Here is a 22853-nt window from a genome sequence, read left to right on the forward strand (position 1 = left end):
CCACCCACAATTACAACAGCGCAGGTGAGCAGAGAGCTGAGGAGACTTCGTGCCAGCAAAGCAGCGGGTCCAGATGGAGTATCGCCACGACTGCTGAAGGTCTGTGCATCAGAGCTGGGGGGTCCTCTACAGCGCATCTTCAACCTGAGCCTGGAACAGGGGGGAGTCCCGAGGCTTTGGAAAACATCTTGCATCACCCCAGTCCCAAAGGTATCACGTCCTAGTGAGCTGAATGACTTCCGGCCTGTTGCTCTGACATCACATGTGATGAAGACCATGGAGAGGCTGCTGCTTCACTACCTGAGGCCACAGGTTCAACACTCCCTCGACCCTCTGCAGTTTGCATATCAGGAGAAGGTGGGAGCGGAGGATGCCATCATCTATATGCTACACCGATCCCTCTCCCACTTGGACAGAGGCAGTGGTGCTGTAAGAATTATGTTTCTAGACTTCTCTAGCGCCTTCAACACAATCCAACCTCTGCTCCTTAGGGACAAGCTGACAGAGATGGGAGTAGATTCATACCTGGTGGCATGGATCGTGGACTATCTTAAAGACAGACCTCAGTATGTGCGTCTTGGGAACTGCACGTCTGACATTTTGGTCAGCAACACAGGAGCGCCACAGGGGACTGTACTTTCTCAAGTCCTGTTCAGCCTATATACATCGGACTTCCAATACAACTCGGAGTCCTGCCACGTGCAAAAGTTCACTGACGACACTGCTATCGTGGGCTGCATCAGGAGTGGGCAGCAGGAGGAGTATAGGGACCTAATCAAGGACTTTGTTAAATGGTGCGACTCAAACCACCTACACCTGAACACCAGCAAAACCAAGGAGCTGGTGGTGGATTTTAGGAGGCCCAGACCCCTCATGGACCGCGTGATCATCAGAGGTGACTGTGTGCAGATGGTGCAGACCTATAAATACCTGGGAATGCAGCTGGATGATAAATTAGACTGGACTGCCAATACTGATGCTCTGTGTAAGAAAGGACAGAGCTGGTTACACTTTCTTAGAAGGCTGGCGTCCAACATCTGCAATAAGATGCTGCAGATGTTCTATCAGACGGTTGTGGCGAGCGCCCTCTTCTACGTGGTGGTGTGCTAGGGAGGCAGCATTAAGAAGAAGGACACCTCATGCCTGAACAAACTGGTGAGGAAGGCAGGCTCTATTGTTGGCATGGAGCTGGACAGCTTGACATCTGTGGCAGAGCGATGGGCAGTCAGCAGGCTCCTATCAATTATGGAGAATCCACTGCATCCACTAAACAGTGTCATCTCCAGACAGAAGAGCAGCTTCGGCGACAGACTGCTGTCACTGTCCTGCTCCACTGACAGACTGAGAAGATCGTTCCTCCCCCAAACTATGCGACTCTTCAATTCCACCCGGGGGTGAACGTTAACATTATACAAAGTTATTGTCTGTTTTTACCTGCATTGTTATCAATCTTTAATTTAATATTGTTTTTTGTCTCAGTATGCTGCTGCTGGAGTATGTGAATTTCCCCTTGGGATTAATAAAGTATCTATCTATCTATCTATCTATCTATCTATCTATCTATCTATCTATCTATCTATCTATCTATCTATCTATCTATCTATCTATCTATCTAATGGACATTTTGGAGAATGGCTTGGAGTACTCAGTCCTCCTTGAAGACTACATCTGGAGGAAATGCCTGTTGATCCAGTGCCTTGAGCTCAAAGTCACAGATCTGGAGGAGAAGCTGGCTGCCCTATGTTGTAGTAGAGAATTGTCTGACCTGGCCCAGGAATAGTTTATATCTCTAAGGTAGCACAGGAGGAGACTCCAGACCAGACAGATAAAGATAGGTGAGTCACAGTCGCAAGGTGCAAGGCAAAGGTGTAAGCAACAAACAGAACCATTCTCAGGTCCTTGCAGAAATGGACAGTGTCTCTGAAGACTCTGAGGTGGTAGGCAAGTATTAGGGACCCAATGGACCACCTCAAAACCAGTCTCCAGAAAGAGAAAGGTTATGGTAGTGGGAGACTGAATAGTGGGACTGAAGCACAAGGTTTGCTCCACTGACAAGGTAGTCTTCTTTGAAGTTCTACTTGTGCTATGCACCAGTACTGGTTAAGATTAAGAAGATTAGAAGACTTAACTCATGACTCAAATCTTGGTATAGTATAGAAAGGTATAGGGACACCAATTTATTGGGGAAGCTTAAGAGTAGATTAGTTGAGGATTGTTTAAACGAGGGAATAGAGGGCAAAGAGTTTAGGGCTGGCCAGGTTTAGAACTGTATATGACTAGATGAACAATGGTGTAAAAACAAATATGCATAGTAGTGTAAACTCCAACCCAAATTTCAAGTGCAAAATTAAAATAAGTAACTAATTACAAATAGCTTGCCATAATGCTTTTTAATAATATTAATAATGTTAAGAAGGATACTGAGCTGTTTCGTCATGTGGTGGGTGCAGTAATGCACACAGTGCATGCTCCCCAACTTGAGCTTTAACTTGATTGAACTATTCCTGTCTTCCTCGGGGGTTACTTCCATAACTTTAACTACCCACATATTAACTTATTTTTGAATTTTCCAAATAGTGGAGTAGAAGAGCAGGAGTTTATAGACTTAATCAGTGAAACATGTTTTTTAACACAGAATATTAAAGCACAAATGCAGGGGGAAACCTGTCTAGATTTAGGACCCATCAGTAGAAAAAGAAGTCAAGGAGGAGGTGACGTTTATCAGCAATAGTAAAGTGAAATTAAAAATTGCAGAAAGTGAAATAGCAGATGCTCTAACAATTGTATTTTTCTGAGTTCTTCGCATTTGTGGAAACAGGGGCTCAGAATGTACTGAGTGATTTGAAAATTGTAGCGGGAGAAGTTCTTAGATTAAATACGCTGAAATCAAACAAATAACCAGCACCAGACACATATTTAACTTCATGTGCTTAAGAAAGTTTGTACGTACATATATAAACCCTTGATGTACATTTTTAAGAAGTCACTGTGCACTGGGGAAATTCCAAAGGACTAGAAAATGTCACCAATCTCTCCCCCTTGCTACAGACATAGAACAGGGGTAGGCAACGTCGGTCCTGGTGAGCCGCAGTATGTGCAGGTTTTTGTTCCAACCCAGTTCCTTAACGAGAACTCAATTATTGCTGATGAAGCACATATTGCTTAAGTGACATTTTGATGCTTCATTTTAGTGGTCTCGCTTGTTAAGGTTCTCCAACCTTAATTGCTTATTTCAATCTTAAACTGCTGCATTCAGTGTTTTAATTGCTCCTTATTAGCAATAAGATGTAAAAGACAAAGCAGCCAGCAGTTCTCCAGCTAGCTTTTTTCCAATTACATCTGTGTGTGTTCATCATGCACTGTTTGATTTAATAAAACAATAGAAAAATGTGACAGACTGAAAATGATCTGTTTTAGGCTTCATATCATTTGGATGATATCCTTGGAAAGGAAAAAAATCTACGATATAAGAGCCTTACATTGCACAGACTAACAAGCCATAAAATTAAATAAGGTCTGAGATTGGCAATGATTGGTTTCTAATTAAGCAATTGGGTTGGAATGAAAACCTGTAACCACTGCGGCTCACCGGGACCGACGTTGCCTACCCCTGACATAGAACACAAAGAGGGACCTCCCAACCAGCCAGGACATGATGAGAGAAAAGAATGCCCTGTAATGTTCCAGTCTCTCAGGAGGCATGGGTTCGAATACCACTGCTGCCACCAAAATGCCACTAGCTGTCTACTAAAGCAGATGTCCTGCTAGTAGTTTGGGACCGACCAGGGCTGAGGGAGTAATAAGAGAGGCAGATGTTCAAAAAAAAGGTAATTTTATTATTCCACGATAGAGAGAAAAAAAACAGTTGCTGATGTAAAAGGATGCACAAAAAAGTATAAATAATCCTGTGACAAAACAAATCTAATTATGAAAAATGTGAAGACGAAAAATAGAAATTGTAAAACACCCTAATATATATAGTCACTTTTAGTTCAAGTAAGGGCATCAGCAGCCTTAAAATAAAACAAAACTGGACTCTGTTTCAGCCCAGGTAATAAATACAACTCCTCAAAAAAAATCTCAGGAGCTGTTTTTGTTCCTCAGGAGCCTAACCCACTCCTAAACATCAACCAGCAGCTCAGCCACCAGGCATCTCTTAGTCTGGCGTACCTTGCACTACCTAACTTTTCTTCTCAAATCTCTCCGAACAATCGTCCCCATCTTGCGGCCACAACTGTACTTATAAAGGCTTCTCAAATCCCAGGTCGGTTTGCCTAAACATGGGGAGATACCATTTTGGGCCTGCAGGGGAAATCATACACTTCAAGTAAAAATCAAAATATCTGACAATAAAATACACATAATAAAACACTAAATAAAAAAAACAATAAAATTATTTATCCCTAACCTCGAGCTTACTAAGATATAAACGGAAACATTACGGTACACCTACACTATTAATCCAACATGGACTCTCCCTATAGCTATTGTTTGACCTTCCCAGGCCTATGTTCCCAGGCACCCGTGACTGCGTTTAGCTTCGGCGCCACCTTTAAAACACCGGTCAGTAAATATGGAATGTTACGGCACCCGAAACAAACGGAGGAAAAGTAGAAAAAAAGAAAAAAACAAGTACAGTGGAACCTCAGTTTATGAACATAACTTACAAACACGTACACGTACAAATCGGTTTACAACCAAAAAGTTCACCAAACTTTTGCCTTGGTTCACGACCAGACACTCGGTATACGAACAAGCCAGTTTCCTTTTCGGTTTGTGCGCGCCGATGATTTCCGCACGTGTTGCATTGTTCTCAGTCAGACGTGTGCGCTTACACGTGTGTGCGTGCTTTTGCTGTTAACTCTTTGTACTCTATTTCATTTCCCTTCCGGTTCGTACGTGCCGATTACTGTATTTAAGCACGTGTTCAGCCTCTCCCTATTCATTGTTCTCAGTCAGACGTGCATGCTTTACCTGTGTACTCTTTGTGCTCTACAGTATTTCGTGTGCTTTTGCAGTTAACCATGGCTTCTAAGCAAGTGAAGAGTGGTGAGAAGAAAGTTTTGCAGAAAATTGAAATCGAAGTAAAGAAAGAAATTATTGAAAAGTATGAGTGTGGCGTTCGTGTTACTGATCTTGCCGTCAAGTACAAGAAGTCAAAATCTTAGATTTCGACTATTCTAAAGCAGAAAGAATCTATTAAAGCAGCTGATGTTGCAAAAGGAGTTACAGTGTTAACCAGGCAGAAGCCTCAAGTGCTGGAAGAGGTGGAAAAACTGTTGCTAGTGTGGCTGAACGAGAAGCAACTTGCAGGGATAGCGTAAGTGAGGCGGTGTTATGCGAGAAAACCAGGAAGATTCATGGCGATTTGCTGCAAAACTATCCATCTACGAGAGGCGAAAGTGAGGAATTTAAAGCCAGTAGAGGATGGTTTGAAAAGTTTTGCAAGAGAAGTGGCATTCATAGTGTGGTAAGGCATGGAGATGCTGCTAGTTCCGACGCTGAAGCTACGAAAGAATTTGTGAAAAGATTCACAAAATTAGTGAAGGATGAAGGCTACATCCTGCAACAAGTCTTCAACTGCAACGAGACCGGATTGTTCTCCACCCAGTTCCTCCTCACTTCATGCCAGAACTCAACTCATGCAAGGTTAGTTTTCTTGGTGGTTTATGGTTAGTTTTTGTATTATGAATTTTTCAAATGTTCATTTTTCGGTTCGTAGCGTGAATTGTTGCTATGTTACTTTTCTCTTTTTTCAAATGTTCATTTTTTTTCCTGTGCTTAAAACTCATTAAAAAAAAAGTGTTTACAGCGAGTGGTTCGTAGCGTGATTTGTTGCAATGTTACTTTTCTTGGTGGTTTATTAAATTACAGATTTTTCAAATGTTCCTTTTTTTCCCTGTGCTTAAAACTCATTTAAGAAAGTGTTTACAGCGATCGGGTTGTAAGGCTATTAGCGTGAACTCCTGCAATGTTACTTTCTTGGTTGCTTGTGGTTGGTTTTTAACCCTTTGCGGTCGTTAGGCCAGAAAACTGGCCTTAGTAAAAAGTGCGCTATAGGTCGTCAGGCCACCGCTGGTGGCCCTGCAAGTTTCTGACCGATTTGCACAGTCGCCTGGTCGAGAAAAGTGGCCTGTGTTATTCCTACGTGCTTGAAAAAAATAACTGCTGTAATTATTAAATAAAGTTCGGATTTGCTCAAATGTTCCTTTTTTTCCCCCTGTGCTTAAAACTCATTTAAAAAAAGTGTTTACAGCAATCGGGTTGTAAGGCTATTAGCGTGAACTCCTGCAATGTTACTTTCTTGGTTGCTTGTGGTTGGTTTTTAAATAAAGTTCGGATTTGTTCAAATGTTCCGTTTTTTTTCCCCTGTGCTTAAAACTCATTTAAAAAAAGTGTTTACAGCGAGTGGTTCGTAATGCTATAGCGCAAACTCTTGCAATGTTAGTTTTCTGTGTTGTTCAAGGTTTTCTCAGTGTTATTCAATGTTTTTACATTTAGTTTACTATTAAGATGTGCTTTCTATGGTGTAATTAACTATATTTGTGCTTAAAAATCTTTAAAAAAAATATTTACATACAGTTCATACGGTCTGGAATGGATTAATTGTATTTACATACAATCCTTTGGGGGAAATTGCTTCAGTTCACGACCAAATCGGTTTACGACCAGAGTTTTAGTCGTGAACCGAGGGTCCACTGTAAGTCCAAAATCCTTGTTAAATTTTTTTTCTTCGTCCCAACCACCAATTGTAAACTCACTAGCATATTGCTCATTGCGGTTCAAACTTAAAGGTTATTGAGAATCTGTCTGTACTATACTGTATTAGCATCACGGTAAGGCTATAGCGTCACAATTTGTAATGAGACTGCATCAGTCAATAATGATGTATCACTAAGTAATAGTAAAAGCATGTTTTAAGTTTACAAACTATTTTATACCATTATAAGAAAGTTAGAGACACCAACTATTGACTATTCACCTATAATTAGACTAAACATGTCTCTCAGTTTTTTTTATTTCATTTTTCAGAATGAAATACTGTAACTTTGACCTAGTTTTTACTTTTTGCAGTTCACAATCTCTCAATATTTCCAGTTTAAGAGAATTATTTAGACATGCTATACCTTTTTTTTCAGATGTGTGCATTTTATGTGTATAACGTTTAATTTGATTTGGAAGAACTATTGTCATACAACCAGATAAAATGCATAATATACGTATATATATATATATATATATATATATATATATATATATAGTATATATATATACTGTACAGTGATCCCTCGCTATATCGCGCTTTGCCTTTCGCGGCTTCACTCCATCGCGGATTTTATATGTAAGCATATTTAAATATATATCGCGGATTTTTTGCTGGTTCGCGGATTTCTGTGGACAATGGGTCTTTTAATTTCTGGTACAATGCTTCCTCAGTTGGTTTGCCCAGTTGATTTCATACAAGGGACGCTATTGGCAGATGGCTGAGAAGCTAGATTGCTTACTTTTCTCTCTCTCTTGCGCTGACTATCTGTGATCCTGACGTATGGGGATTGAGCAGGGGGGCTGTTCGCACACCTAGACGATACGGACGCTCGTCTAAAAATGCTGAAAGATTATCTTCACGTTGCTATCTTTTGTCCAGCTGCTTCCTGAAACGACATGCTGCACAGTGCTTCGCATACTTAAAAGCTCGAAGGGCACGTATTGATTTTTGACTGAAAAACAAACTCTGTCTCTCTCTCTCTCTCTCTCCCTGCTCCTGACGGAGGGGGTGTGAGCTGCCGCCTTCAACAGCTTTGTGCCGCGGTGCTTCGCATACTTAAAAGCCAAACAGCCCTATTAATTTGTTTGCTAGAGATTGTTTTCTCTATCTATGTGACATTCTGTGCTCCTGACACGCACTCCTTTGAAGAGGAAGATATGTTTGCATTCTTTTAATTGTGAGACAGAACTGTCATCTCTGTCTTGTCATGGAGCACAGTTTAAACTTTTGAAAAAGAGACAAATGTTTGTTTGCAGTGTTTGAATAACGTTCCTGTCTCTCTACAACCTCCTGTGTTTCTGCGCAAATCTGTGACCCAAGCATGACAATATAAAAATAACCATATAAACATATGGTTTCTACTTCGCGGATTTTCTTATTTCGCGGGTGGCTCTGGAACGCAACCCCCGCGATGGAGGAGGGATTACTGTATATACTGTATTTTGAAAGAAAAAATACACAAGAAAAATGGTATACATTATTCTACAACTCACACAACAGAATTCCATAAAGCTGTATCTGTATTCTTTCTCCTAAGCTTTTTATTTTACATGCCCATTATCTGAGGACACATATCTGCAGAATGTTAATAATGGGAAAAACTGTGTGACAGACAGACTGAAAATTGAAAAAAATTTAATTTGATTTTAAGATAGAGTAATTTTAAATTTTCCCTGTTATTGTTGTGTGAAGTGAGTTTAATTAATAATATAAAAAAGTCTACTCCAAATGCAATTTATTTATTTATCACTGTTTATCTTCTACCAAAGCATGAGCCAATCTTTTATCATCTTATAGGATAAGATAAATATTGTTCATCACAGTCATGGTACAGTATATATCCATCCATCCATCCATTTTCTAACCCGCTGAATCCAAACACAGGGTCACGGGGGTCCGCTGGAGCCAATCACAGCCAACACAGGGCACAAGGCAGGAAACAATCCCGGGCAGGGTGCCAACCCACCGCAGGACACACACAAACACACCCACACACCAAGTACATTCTAGGACCAATTCAGAATTGCCAATCCACCTAACCTGCATGTCTTTGGACTGTGGGAGGAAACCGGAGCGCCCGGAGGAAACCCACGCAGACACAGGGAGAACATGCAAACTCCACGCAGGGTGGACCTGGGAAGCGAACCCGGGTCTTCTAACTGCGAGGCAGCAGCGCTACCACTGCGCCACCGTGCCACCCACAGTATATATCAATTTGCCATTTGAAATTGTGATCTAAAGTGAAGTGTTTTTAATACATTTTTAAAATATCTTGTCTTCTCTTGTAGTTTACAATGGGGCTTTAGGCTATGCAGGTCCATAAGTGATAGAAAAAAATCCATAAAACTTACCAAATAAATCCACTTTGAAGTGGTAAATGTTTTGATTTAAGAAAATATGTGTTCTGCATTTATAAGGCATTTTTGGGATAACAAAGACCCTAGAAATAATTATTTTATCATAGATCCTTGGTACTATGTTTCTTGCTAATGTATGTGCTTGCAGCAGCCATCATGGATAAAGTTATAATATAGCACCAAGCTGCCTTCTGGCACATTACATTCTGTGTTGTTATTTTACATAGACTACAGAGCCAGATGCATGCAGAGTGTGCCTGTAGTGAAAATAGCATGTATGACTTCCACTGTACTTAAGAATACATTGGAACTGAACTGATTACAATGCATTGTAATATTGATAAAAGCCTTAGATTTTTGAAAGAGCCAATACAGTAGACTGAAGTGCAACAAACCAATTATCAATTTATTTTAATGGATGTTGAGTTGGCGTTGCTGATGATATGGTAATAAAAGAACAGAACACAATGTTTTTGAGTGAGTTAAATGCACCATCACTGATGCCAATCAATCCTTTAATACAAGGGGAGAATATGCAGACCCCATGCAAAACTTGGCACTTTGAGGCAGAAATGATAGCCCAGTCTTCCTGTGTTAAACATCTGTACTGAACTTTCTAAACTTCAATCTGATTAAAGTTAGGTGAACTGGCTTTGCTAATTTGGCCCAATAGTATGCGTGTGTGTGTGTGTGTGTTAGCCTGGCGATGAACGATATCCTGTCCAGGAAATGGTCCCATTTTGTATTTGTTCAATAATTGCAGGGATGGGCTCCAGGTGTACTGTGAACCTGCCCTGAAAAAGAAGGATGTATGACTATAACATCTTTTCCATCCTTGTCACTTGGTTATAATGCTATAGGTATGTGCAATGCGTGAAGTGGAATCAAACTCCTGCTGGTCCTCTCTTTTTCTTTTTATAGGCTGTTTGGTCCTACTTGCAATGTGTTTCAAATTTGATACTGTTGCTTAATCAAGTGGGTGTGGAGCACACTTTTATATTATTATTTATTATATTATATCAAAGACTTGGCCGGAGGATGGGTGGGGTGGAGTGCTTGCTGTCAGAGCATGTGGTGTTTCAACCATTTATAGCAGTTTTTTTTATTACTGAAACAGAATAATGCCCTACTACTAGCCCTGACTGCATGCATACTCAATGTTCTCTATCACTGAAACATACATGTGCCTTAACAATCCAGTGGCAGCACATAGTATATTTCCAAATTTAAGAAAAAAAGGTTTTGGAATTGGTCTTGTCCATTTATAGGAGATGGACGTCTGAAGCAGAGCTCCGCTAGCAGCGGCTTTATTTTCCCACGTATTTCATATTATTTAGAGGTATCCTGTATTTAACCCGACCAAGGAACTTCCACTACAATATACAAGCATGAGTAACAAGAAGAAAAGTCAGAAAGAACCGGAAAAGAAACTTAAAGCTGCATCAAAGTCTGGACAGACTTCCTGCCTGAGTGCAAGGTATGGCCTCACGGAGACTGACCTGGAACAGGCAGACGAATGCGCAGATTTCCTGGGACCTCGCTTCATTGTATCGTCTCCAGTCGAGAGTGAAAATGGGAGCGAAGGTGCAATTGATACAGGTCGTGATGAATCGCCAATTTCTGAGGATCATTCGAGACTAAAAAAGGCCCTGCAGGATGTGCTCTCATCTACTCATCGCGAGCCTGCAGCATCTGCTGTAACAGGAGCTGCATTTCCACTCGTGGAGCACGAAAGCCGAAGCGAACTGTCCGAACTGAAAGAGATGATCACTACACTGGCCACTGCCATGGTTACGGCCATAAATGAGCTTAAGAAAGATAACAAGAATGATCTTAAGAAGGCGACCATTGAGCTCAAGAAGAGCTTAACAAAGATAAGGAAACGCGTCTATTTAAACGTTTTGACGTGAACTTTATAGGCATGTTGGAGAAATTAGTGGAGCACATCGAAGAAACTAATTCCAAACTGAAAATGCTTGCTGACCAGATTAATGACGTTTCAGATCAGCTGGAAGACGTTAAGCAGGGACTCACGGCTCGAGTTGAAACAGCGGAACAACTGGCGTCTAACGCCGATGAAAAAGCCACAGCTGCGAATTCCGAATGCAAAAAACTTGGAGACAGACTTGCAACCCTGGAGGATGGGTGCAGAAGAAATAATATAAGAATTGAGGGTATACCTGAGAAACAAGAAAGCTCAAGCTCAACCCAGTGAAATTTGCAGTAGAATTACTGTCTAAAATAATTGGAGATGACTTTAAACTCGACATTGAGATAGCCACGGCTTATCGCACAAACAGACCAAGCACCTTTAAACCTAGGTCTTTTATTGTCCGCTTCGAGCGACTACGATGTAAGCTTGATGTGATGGCACTTCTCAGACACAAGCAAGAGATTATATTCGAAAATGATCTTATTCGTATTTTCCCCGACTTCTCACCATCAACAGCTGCAAAACGCAGAGCCTACATTGACATTAAAAAGTTGCTACGGAAAGCCGATATCAAATACAGCCTCTTGTATCCCGCCAAACTGAAAGTGGAAGTTCAAGATCAATATTATATTTTCCTAAGCAAAGAAGAAGCTGAAAAGGAACTAAAGAAGCTGTTTCCGACACTTTTTTGAAAGTTAATAAGGAGCCGTATTCTATCAAGGCATGGGAAGGACCTATGATCTGCTCTCTGGATCCATGTTTAAAGAGACTGGTATTATAATTATACATCCTTTTCTTTATCTGGACTTTATATGTTTATGTTTTAATTAGAGTTATAGAGTTATAGACGTGAGTGTGAAAATGTGGAAGTAATTAAAGTAGGATTCGTTTTTTTTTTTTATTTACTTTTTTTTTTTTTTTTATTCTACTATACCTTAAAGTAGACTGTTTAACATCATACCCTTGGTTTATTGCTTTTTCTACTATTTCTACTATTACCATTATACTATTACAGTAGGAATTACCAGGTTTATCCTAGACTAGTTTTTAAAATCATTCCCAGGGTTAATTCTTTTTTTCTTTTTTTTAAATCTTAATATCTTAACTTAAAAGCGCTGAAGATTATTTCAAGCTTAAATACTGTTAATGATAATATTTTCGGCAGATAGTATTAAGAATTTAGCTGCAAAAGATATCTCTGTTTTAATTCTCTAACGCCGCTGCAGGGTGGGGCTTGTTTTGTATGTCAGAGGACTGGGACATCGCGAAGTGGGATCTAGCCTCATGTGGGGAGGCAAAATGGGGGGTGGGGGGATAAAGGGGGGAGAGAAGGAGAGCAGGTTATATCTAATCTATTCTTGTAATCCTTATAATTATAAATATCAATGCAACAATAGGCTAAAATGCAATAACTCATGGGGAATCTTGAAACTAAGATTAAAACTGCCATATTACCAATTAAAACTATAAAATGACATTAAAAACTCAGAATCAATGTCTCCATGATGGGACAGTTAACTTTGTGAGCTGGAATGTTAAAGGCCTGAATCACGAATTAAAGAGAAAGAAAGTATGCTCTCACCTAACAGGCTTAAACGCTAAAATAGTATTTTTACAGGAGACCCGCTTACTAACCAAGGATCAGTTCAGACTACAAAAAGACTGGACTGGCCAAATGTTCCATTCTAGCTTTATAAAGAAAACTAGAGGGGTGGGAATTCTCATACATAGAACAGTTCCATTTGCAGCATCAGATGTAGTATCGGACCCTGAAGGGAGATATGTGATGGTCATGGGCAACTTATATAACAGTAAAATGATTTTGATAAATGTTTATGCACCCAATGTTGATGATAAGGAATTCATACAAAATCTATTTGCATCCATTCCCAATGTGAACACTCATAAAATTATAATGGCTGGGGACTTTGTGTTTTAAATCCACTCTTAGATAGGACTCCTGTGACGGGGGGACGACATCTAATACTGCAAAGATAATTACACATTTTTTAAATGATCACAACTTATCAGACCCCTGGAGGTTCTTAACCCAAACTCAAGAACATATTCGTTCTACTCACCAGTGCATTATAGCTACTCAAGAATTGATTATTTTTTTATAGATAATAATTTCCTGCCTACAATTAAATCATGCAAATACGACACAATTGTTATCTCTGACCATGCCCCTCTAGTCATGGAGCTAAAATCATTAAGCCCCTCACACTCACCTCGCAGATGGCATCTTAACCCTCTTTTATTGGCAGACGAGAACTGCACAGAATTTATATCCAAACAAATCAGCTTCTTCCTAGAGACAAACACGTCCACAGAGGTTTCTGCAGGAACACTCTGGGAAACTCTAAAGGCCTTCTTAAGAGGACAGATTATTTCATATCTTTCCCACAGAAATAAATTAGAAACCAAGAAAGTGTCAGAGCTAAGAAGTGAAATTACTAGAATAGATGAAGAACAAGCCAGGTGTCCAAATGAAGTTCTCCACAGGAAAAGGCAGGCCCTACATACAGAACTTAACATCTTAACAACTAAAGAAACTGAACAACTTATTTATAAGTCTAGACAGCATTACTATGAACACGGAGAAAAAGCTAATAAGCTTTTAGCTCAACAAATTCACAAACAAGAAGTTCACAATGCAATACCAGTAATCACCAACAAGAATGGAGAAGAAATCATTGACCATAATAAAATAATGTACACATTTAGAGATTACTATAAGTCTTTATATTCTACTGAGCCCAAAGAAGACAACACACAATCTAATGCATTTCTGGATACATCACAGATACCACAAATAGATGCTTTAAGTGCTGAGGAACTGGATAAACTTCTAACGCTAACAGAATTACTAGATGCTATAAAGTCACTACAAAGCGGTAAATCATCAGGCCCTGATGGTTATCCCGTAGAATCCATCCATCCATCCATTTTCCAACCCGCTGAATCCGAACACAGGGTCACGGGGGTCTGCTGGAGCCAATCCCAGCCAACACAGGGCACAAGGCAGGAACCAATCCCGGGCAGGGTGCCAACACCCCGTAGAATTTTATAAGAAATTCTCCACTCAGCTAGCTCCCCTCTTATTGGCAACATTTACAGAAGCTAGAGACAACCAACTACTACCTCAAACATTTCGACAAGCATTAATCACCGTCTTTCCTAAACAAAATACAATGTGCATCATACAGACCAATTTCACTCCTGAATAATGATGTTAAGATACTCTCAAAAATCCTAGCTAGAAGGATGGAGAAAGTGCTGCCCTCAGTAATATCACAAGATCAAACTGGATTTATTAAAGGCCGACACCTATCTTCAAATCTCCGACGCTTGTTTAATGTTATATATTCACCAGCAAAATCAAACACCCCAGAGATATTACTATCATTAGACGCAGAAAAAGCATTTGATATGATTGAATAGAATTACCTTTTCACTGCATTGGAGAAATTTCGGTTTGCCCCGAATATTTGTGCATGGATCAAACTACTGTATACCAATCCAGAAGCTTCAGTTTGTATTAATAACATTTGCTCAGACTACTTTAAACTAGAACGTGGTACCAGACAAGGATGTCCCTTGTCGCCACTGTTGTTTGCAATCGCTATTGAACCACTGGTGGTTTACTGCCAAAATTCTTATCAGATAAAGGGGATTGTCAGAGAAGGACTGGAACAGAAAATTTCTCTATATGCAGATGATATGGTCTTATATATATCAGACCCAGAAAACACTGTCCCTGCTGTTTTAACAGCACTAACAGAATTTCAAAAGATATCTGGTCTTAGAATTAATCTGAATAAAAGTATACTCTTTCCAGTGAATTCACAAGCATATAATATTAGATTAGACACCCTACCTTTTACCATAGCAGATCAGTTTAAATACCTAGGGGTAAATATCACAAGTAAACATAAAGCCCTTTATCAACAAAATGTTGGCGTCTGTATGGAAAAAATTAAGCAAGACTTGCATAGATGGTCAACCCTTCATCTCACTCTAGCCGGAAGAATTAACATTGTTAAGATGAATATCCTTCCTAATCTTCTCTTTTTATTTCAAAACATTCCAATATATATCAATAAATCGTTTTTTAAACAGTTAGATTCAACAATAACCTCATTCATTTGGAACTCAAAACACCCACATATCCGAAGAGCGACCCTACAAAGACCTCAGGCAGAAGGTGGCATGGCTTTACCTAATTTTCAGTTTTATTACTGGGCAGCAAACATACAAGCCATAAAAACCTGGACACAAATAAATGAACATACACAGGCTTGGTCCGCAATAGAAGTAAAATCCTGTAGTACTTCTTTATATTCCCTGCTCTGCTCTCCAATAAATGAAAGTTATCGCAAATATACTAATAACCCAATTGTGCTTTACTCACTCAGAATATGGAACCAAATTAGAAAGCATTTTAAGATGGAAAATCTTTTATCAGTGGCAACTCTGCAAGAGAACCACCTCTTTCAACCTTCGCAAGTATATCCAGTTTTTAATACCTGGAAAAGTTTTGGGATCAAAATGCTCAGAGATCTTTATATAGACAATATATTTACCTCTTTTGAACAATTACATTCAAAATTCAACCTTCCAGCTACACATTTCTTTTACTATCTTCAAATTAGAAATTTTGTTAAACAGAAATTGCCCGATTTCCCCCACCTTGCACCCTCCACAATGTTGGAAAAAATACTGCTCAATTTCGAGGAAATAAACACTATTTCCGCAATATATAAAATCTTATTAGAGTCCCTACCTTTCAAAGATCCAAGAGGACATTGGGAAGATCTCTTAATCAATATATCAGAAAAGGAGTGGAAGGTAGCAAAGCAGAGAATTCACTCGAGTTCTATATGCGCAAAGCATAGAATTATTCAACTAAAAATTATATATCGAGCTCATCTGTCTCGCTTAAAACTGTCCAAAATGTTTCCAGGGCAGGATCCAACCTGCGAGCGCTGCAACCAAGCTCCTGCCTCACTGGGTCACATGTTCTGGGCCTGCACCAAACTAACATCATTTTGGACAAAAATTTTTAAGTGCCTTTCAGACAGCCTTGGTATCACAATATCCCCTAACCCATTAACAGCTGTGTTCGGTGTTCTTACAGATGGACTTGAATTGGAGAAGGACAAGCAAACGGTGATTGCATTCACTACACTTTTGGCACGCAGACTTATTTTGTTAAATTGGAAGAATCGTAATTCTCCTCTTATAAGTCAGTGGGAAACCGATGTTTTATATTATTTGAAATTGGAAAAAATCAAATTCTCAGTTAAAGGATCTGTACAAAATTTTTTTAAAACCTGGCAGGATTTAATCAATATTATTTTAGAATAAGAGAAATAACTATTACCGCATTTAACTCCCTTCTCCATCTCTTATTTACATATATATTTACTTCTCCCTTTCTTTTGTTTAATGTTGCCTTATTAAAAAGCCTTAAGCAATTTTCCTTTAGCTAAGCTCTCCTTCTCAGGGGTGGGGTTTGATTTGTCTTCAATTTTGTTGGGTTATAAATTGATCTGTTTGTATGGAATGATTACAATGAAAATTAATAAAATAAAAATATTAAAAAAAAAAAAAAAGAAAAAAAGGTTTTGTATGGTGAAAGAATATAAGTGATTGTGTGACTTTCTACAGAACTAAGACAGTGATTCAGATCTGGGTGTCAACATTCATTGTCAATAATGGGTGATTGACAATGATTTTTCAATTTGAATCCATCCACTGCTGGCCCTGAAGGGAATTGCACTGCAGCAAAGTACGATGAACTGCATAGAAAAGTCTCCTTTTAAAATGGCTGAATCTCACAACAGTGGTTTGATTTTTGATTTTTTCCTTCTTAAAACAACATGGATACACCATTTTGCAATATAGTATGTCTATAACCTCGGTTCAATGCTCAATAACATTTTTGGCTTGCAAAATGGACGTATTTGGTAAGTTTTAAGGCTTTTTCTATCACCTATGGACCAATGTACCCTAAAGTGCCACAGTAAACTACAAGAACCACCAAGGTATTTTTAAAATTAAAAAAATGCTTAACATTAGAACACAGTTTCATTGGGAAACTGATATACACTATATCATAATTGTGAAGAAATAGCTTTCGAGTTGAAAAAATTGATCCATTAATTTCTACTGGCTGATTGGTTAAATGGGCTTGCTGATATAAAAACCTAAAGAAATTTCAGCAATTTGCCATATAGGAATCCAAGTTAATGGAAACCAAGCAGATAATCTGATAATTGTTTGCTGATGGTGTTGCTAAAAATATGAGCATATTTTGTATCTATGCTCTGATACTCATGTAATTCCATATATTGTCCTTTACCATCTTTATAACTTTTTAAGTTTATTTATATAGAGTTATACTGTTTAAGAAGGCAATTTTTTTATTATTTTAATGCACTAATTTTAAAATTATATAAATTACTTAAAATGAAAAAATACTGAAAAACTATTTATTTAAAATTATTAAAGAATTTCAAATAAATCATGTAAGAAAAAACCTGCACATAAAAATGCTTTTGGTCATGTTTACCTTTTTATCCTGCAACAGCAATATATAGTCAAAATCCTACTTTACCCTTCGAATGCCCTCCTGAGATTCCTCTACATTGTTTTCAGGACCACCACTTCTGTTCATCATTTTCCACATTTGGGAATACATGCCATCTCTTTCAAATGGGTTCATTCCTTTTGTTCTCACATGGTCATATACAGCAGAGTCCAGCACTGTGCCATAGGGAATTTCTGTCTGTTTGGAGAGGTCTTGCAGGGACCTAAAAAGAAAAATAAACTGAAAGGTTAGATCTGAGTTTCAGAGTATCTGCAAATATTGATCTTAACAAACTGTAGTTTTGTTTCTAACTGGAAGTACTGATGTACATAATATTAGATATAAAGTGTTGGAATAAATGTAAAACTTTTAAAACCTTTATGTTATTATCAATACTGTAGTTTCATTTTTTATTCCTATACTGTTAATAATTGTAAGAGTTCAGTTTTTAAATTTGAAAAGTTTTTATAATGTAAGTGCACCATATATTATACAGTATATACTTGCATAAAACTAAGGACAGTATACTAATCACTTCAAGTATATTAAATGCAAATATTATTTAATAACATTATCCTGAATATACTATTCTGCTCTTCAATATTAAGTTTGAAAATCTCACATGAAAAGACCAAAAGATATGCAGAACTATGAATAAGGTAGGTAATTACTACAGTACCTAAAAGTAAAATTTTAACAAAATATATTGGGCAGTAGCAGCAGAATTATTCAGAAGAGCTATTTGTATAAACAGCCAGTACCAACTATTTAAAAAGCTAAACTCTTTGATAAAGTTGAGTTATGCAGTTTGAGCATTTTACATGATTAAGGTATTGCTTAATATGCTAAAACAGGTATATCTTACTAGAAAGATGATTTGGATCTCTGTGGTACACTATAATTACATCTTAAATTTGATACTGTAGTCTTTGAAAATGTGAAGTTTCCCTTTGGGTTACTATGACTTTTACTTTAATACAGCACACATCCTTCATGAGGATGGAGTTTCCATGTTGTTTTTTTAAAGCGTACTGAGTGTATTGTCAGGTGAAATGCCATACTTTAACACTAGAATTACCAGAGTCTACGAAAAAACTCGTAGATCCGGCCCACCTTAAAACCATTCTCAGCTCTCTTTTGTCTTCTAAATGTGCCAATTAACACGAGCAGCTAGCAGCCGGCTATTCCATCCCCCACCACCGTAGAACGTTCACTAAGTTTTCCCAGCTCATGCCTTGTTTGATTATCTGGGAGCGACTGCACTGCTGGAGTTTTAGAGTGGAAATAATAGGTCGCTATTTGGAACACACGCAGTTCATGTGTGTTCCGTTTCTACAGTAATCTGTGTAAACACATTTTTAAAACAGAAACGTTTTTCATATTTTGTAGTAAATGACAAAATGTAGGCATACACTATATAATGTATGAAGCCTGAAGTCCAAAGATCAAGTAAACACTTTCACAAAAGGTTCAAAGATGAAACAACATGTTCCGTGGCGTAGCGGTAAGATTTGCTGACTTGTAATCAAGGGTCCCCGGTTCGATCCCCACTCACTCCTATATTTGCCGTTTTCAGTAGTGAGCTCTTCTTTTTGTTAATATTATACAGTACACACATACATTTGGTTTGCGTCTGTAACACACGGTGTGCATTTATAGGACTTGTAAAAGTTACCGATTTTTTTTTTTTTTTAACTTTTATTCTCTCTAAATCACGACCACGATACATACTACCGACCTCCCCCCCCACCCAGGGATCTGACGCTGTTATTTTTTATTTGAAACGGAATAACTGGAGATTTGAGTGGTGTTTTGAAACAATGGAACTGGACATTCTCTTATCTGGAGGATATAAAAGCTGACACACAAATGCTGGCGAATCTGCCTTCTTCGTATCTCACCGTCACTTGATTTTTTTTTTTATTCAGTTTTATTGAGTGTTCCTGCTCATGCTGAATTAGTGTGCACTTTATGGTGTATGATGTCAAAAAACAAAAAAACAAAAAAAAAAAAACACAGACATAGGTATATATGATATTTGGAATTACTCGTTTTATGACCTGTATAGTACATTTCGGAAAACTTTGTGGCACGGATGCAACATTATTGATATTATTCATATTCATTCGCATAACATCTTGCGGTTTGTAATCAGTGACTGCGTGTTTTTTTTCCCGATCTTGCCAGTCCCCACATGTTGCTGTATGCTGTTTCTTTTGTACTCCAGGACATGCAGGGGACAGAATAGTACAGAGCAGTAACTTCAGCGCTATATGCAATCATCAGATTCAAATGTTAACAGTTCACACACACGCAAGGATAGTCTTTCCTACATTTACAACGTGTGTACCTGTTACAATGTACACTCTTCTCTGTATGCTGTGGTTCCTATTACACACCTGAAAGAAAGAGACAATATATGTGAAAACGTCATTGCACTAATGCAATATTATTTGAAAACGAACAGCGTCAGATCGGGTGTGGATTTATGTTGGTGCTATTACTGAAAGAAAAAAAATGAACATGTGCGTTGATACTGCAGCACTGAATAAGCTCACGCGCTGTAACATCAGCCCCCCACCTCCCCCTGATCTGACTCTAAGTAACAGCGCAAGTACAGACGCAAACCAAGTGTGATCAAGAGTCACCGGTTCGATCCCCACTCACTCCTATATTTGCCGTTTTCAGTAGTAAGCTGCTCTTTTTGTTAATATTATACAGTACACACATGCACGCTATCACAGTGTTTGATACTATTGAAAATTCTATTTTACTACACAGGCTGGAAAATGACACTGGGCTCGTGGACACTGTCCTTGCCTGGTTCAGTTCTTATTTATCAATTCGATTCCAGTACATCAGAAATGTGCTGACAGTACTCCATCATTATACACAGAATTGAGATATAGTATCCCGCTGAGCTCAGTACTGGGACCTTTATTGTTTTCACTTTATATGCTTCCACTGGGAATTATCATTAGAAGACAATGTCAATTTTCACATGTATGCAGATGACACTCTCTTATACCTTTCTTTTAGACCAAATGACATTTCTCTGATGTTGTCCTTAATTAGATGTGATAGTGAGTTAAATGAGTGGATGGATGAGAACTACTTGTCTTTGAACACAGATAAAGCAAAAATATTGATTATTGGAGGAAATTATACTGATCGCAACAATTTTGCCTTTATTTAACTCTGTTGGAATCACCATTAGTCTATCTGAATCAGCCTGCAATTTAGGTGTTGCCTTTTGTCATTTAAAGCACACATTACAAAACTATCCAAAACATGTTTTTTTCCATCTTAAAATGTTGGAAAATTAAGTCATTTTCTAAATAAGCAAGAAAATTGAGAAATTAATTCATGAATTTATTTCTAGTAGGACTGACTACTGCAATGCAGTGTTCACTGGCTGCTCAAATCATTCTTTATACAGCTTTCACTTAATTCAAATTGCTGCTGCAAGAATTATTACAATAACAAGGAAGTACAAACTCATAACTCCACTTCTTATGTCCTTTCACTAGCTCCTAGTTAAGTTTAGGTCAGATTTCAAAATGCTTCTTTTAACATATTAAGTCTTAAATATCAAGGCCCTGATTTGAACTTATCATTATTTACAAACCTAAGCACAGATTACAGCCTACTTTTGATTCCAAGGATTAATAAAATAACAGTGAGCTTTATGTTCCAGGGTTGCAAAGATAAACAAAAGTCTGCCTGCTACTATAAGAGGTGTCTCTTCAGTTTCAGCTTTTAGAACCAGGCTGAAGACTCACTACTTCAGTTTAGTATACCCCAAGTAGAACTGCTGATAAGCTGTGCAAACTGCATCTCTGTTGTTAGCCATTAGGACTAAAATATAAGCAATAAAACATGTAGAAACTGTTACCAATCCTCCCCTATTCTGTTTCTCTTCTTGGTATCCTCATTTGGCATTTGGTGTCACTGCTCTACTGCCAAGGTGTTTGCCTGCCTATGGAAAAGCCATCTCATGTACTGTAGATGAGCACTGGAATCATTGGGTAGAAGTGTCTTTGTATCAGATTGGTGGGACCAGCACTAACTAATCGGTACAATGGCCAATAGGGTGGAGGCAGTTTGTTGGCTGAGGTCTCCAGGACTGTGACTGTGTCAGGCTTGTCTCACTCTGTTTCTACAATCAGGCTGTGGTTAAACAATTAAATAATGGACAGATCGTGTTGTTTTTTATTTATGTTAATTAGTTTCTACTTTGTTTTTGATGTATTTAAACAAATCTGTATACTTATGAGTGGTAATTATGTTTTTGGTGAGTGGTATAATCTGTTCTTGAATTTTGCCCTTGTACCATTGTATGGTACTTCTGAGGTAGCAGTGATATATTGGCCATTTAGCGCTCTGAAGGATTTCTGTTTTTTGAATTGTGTTTACGCCAATTTTGACACCCATTGCATTTTTTAGAGGGTGACTGGAACAAGAGGATATAGTTAAAAAACCAAGTCAGAGTCAGAACCAGGAAAACAACTGTCATTAACCATTGCCAGGAATTCTGAGACAGAATAAAAATTAGAGATTGCAGAGAGTTCAAAAACCAAAGAAACAAAACACAGAAAACATTTCGAAAGGTTTGAAGGATTTTGGAAACTGTGTATTAGGATGAGAAAATATAACATTAGATGATGGTGCTGGCAATAGTGTTATTAAAATGTTGGCGATAAAACTGTCCAAATCAAAACCAGAAATATTATTCAAGAATAAATTAAACCAATGGATTCCTTGGAGTAAAAAGAAGAAAAAAAAAACAAACAAATAAAGGCAAACGTTTACATACAGCAGATATCCCCTAGGTCAGTGGTTCCCATATTTGGTCCTGTGGACCTCTGGTGACTGCAGGTTTTTGATCCAACTAACTTCTATTTTTCATTGGACTCCTAGCCTATTTAAGTGAGTCATTACTTCCCAGTTTCTGTGTTTTGGAGTCAATGTTAAATTACACAACTAGGTTTGGTAGATTTTTATTAAAATGTCCTAAGCAGCTATGAGTGGAATATGAAGGTTTTTTTAAATTGCTAAAAGTATTTTTATCCTAATTTTCATTCTGTTTCTGCAGGTATTCTGGTTATTTAATTGAATACTAATAATTAGTGGGTCTGACTCTGAAGTACTTGCAGCTTTCATCATCCTTGTTGTCTGCTCTGCTTGCTGTTAAGTGCCACT

The 22853-nt window shown here is 38.2% G+C and overlaps 1 protein-coding gene across 2 annotated transcripts in view; it reads right to left on the minus strand.

Annotated features, from left to right (window-relative positions):
• grid2 (glutamate receptor, ionotropic, delta 2) overlaps window positions 1–22853 on the minus strand; it is a 2355570-nt gene that overhangs the window by 150442 nt on the left and 2182275 nt on the right. For both annotated transcript variants that reach the window (XM_028802162.2, XM_051927734.1), the window contains one exon: window positions 17679–17874. In XM_028802162.2, coding sequence (XP_028657995.1) covers window positions 17679–17874 — 196 coding nt within the window. The remainder of the gene's footprint in view (window positions 1–17678; window positions 17875–22853) is intronic.

The sequence above is a fragment of the Erpetoichthys calabaricus genome, chromosome 5, assembly GCF_900747795.2.
Source record: "Erpetoichthys calabaricus chromosome 5, fErpCal1.3, whole genome shotgun sequence".
NCBI classification, from domain to species: domain Eukaryota; kingdom Metazoa; phylum Chordata; class Cladistia; order Polypteriformes; family Polypteridae; genus Erpetoichthys; species Erpetoichthys calabaricus.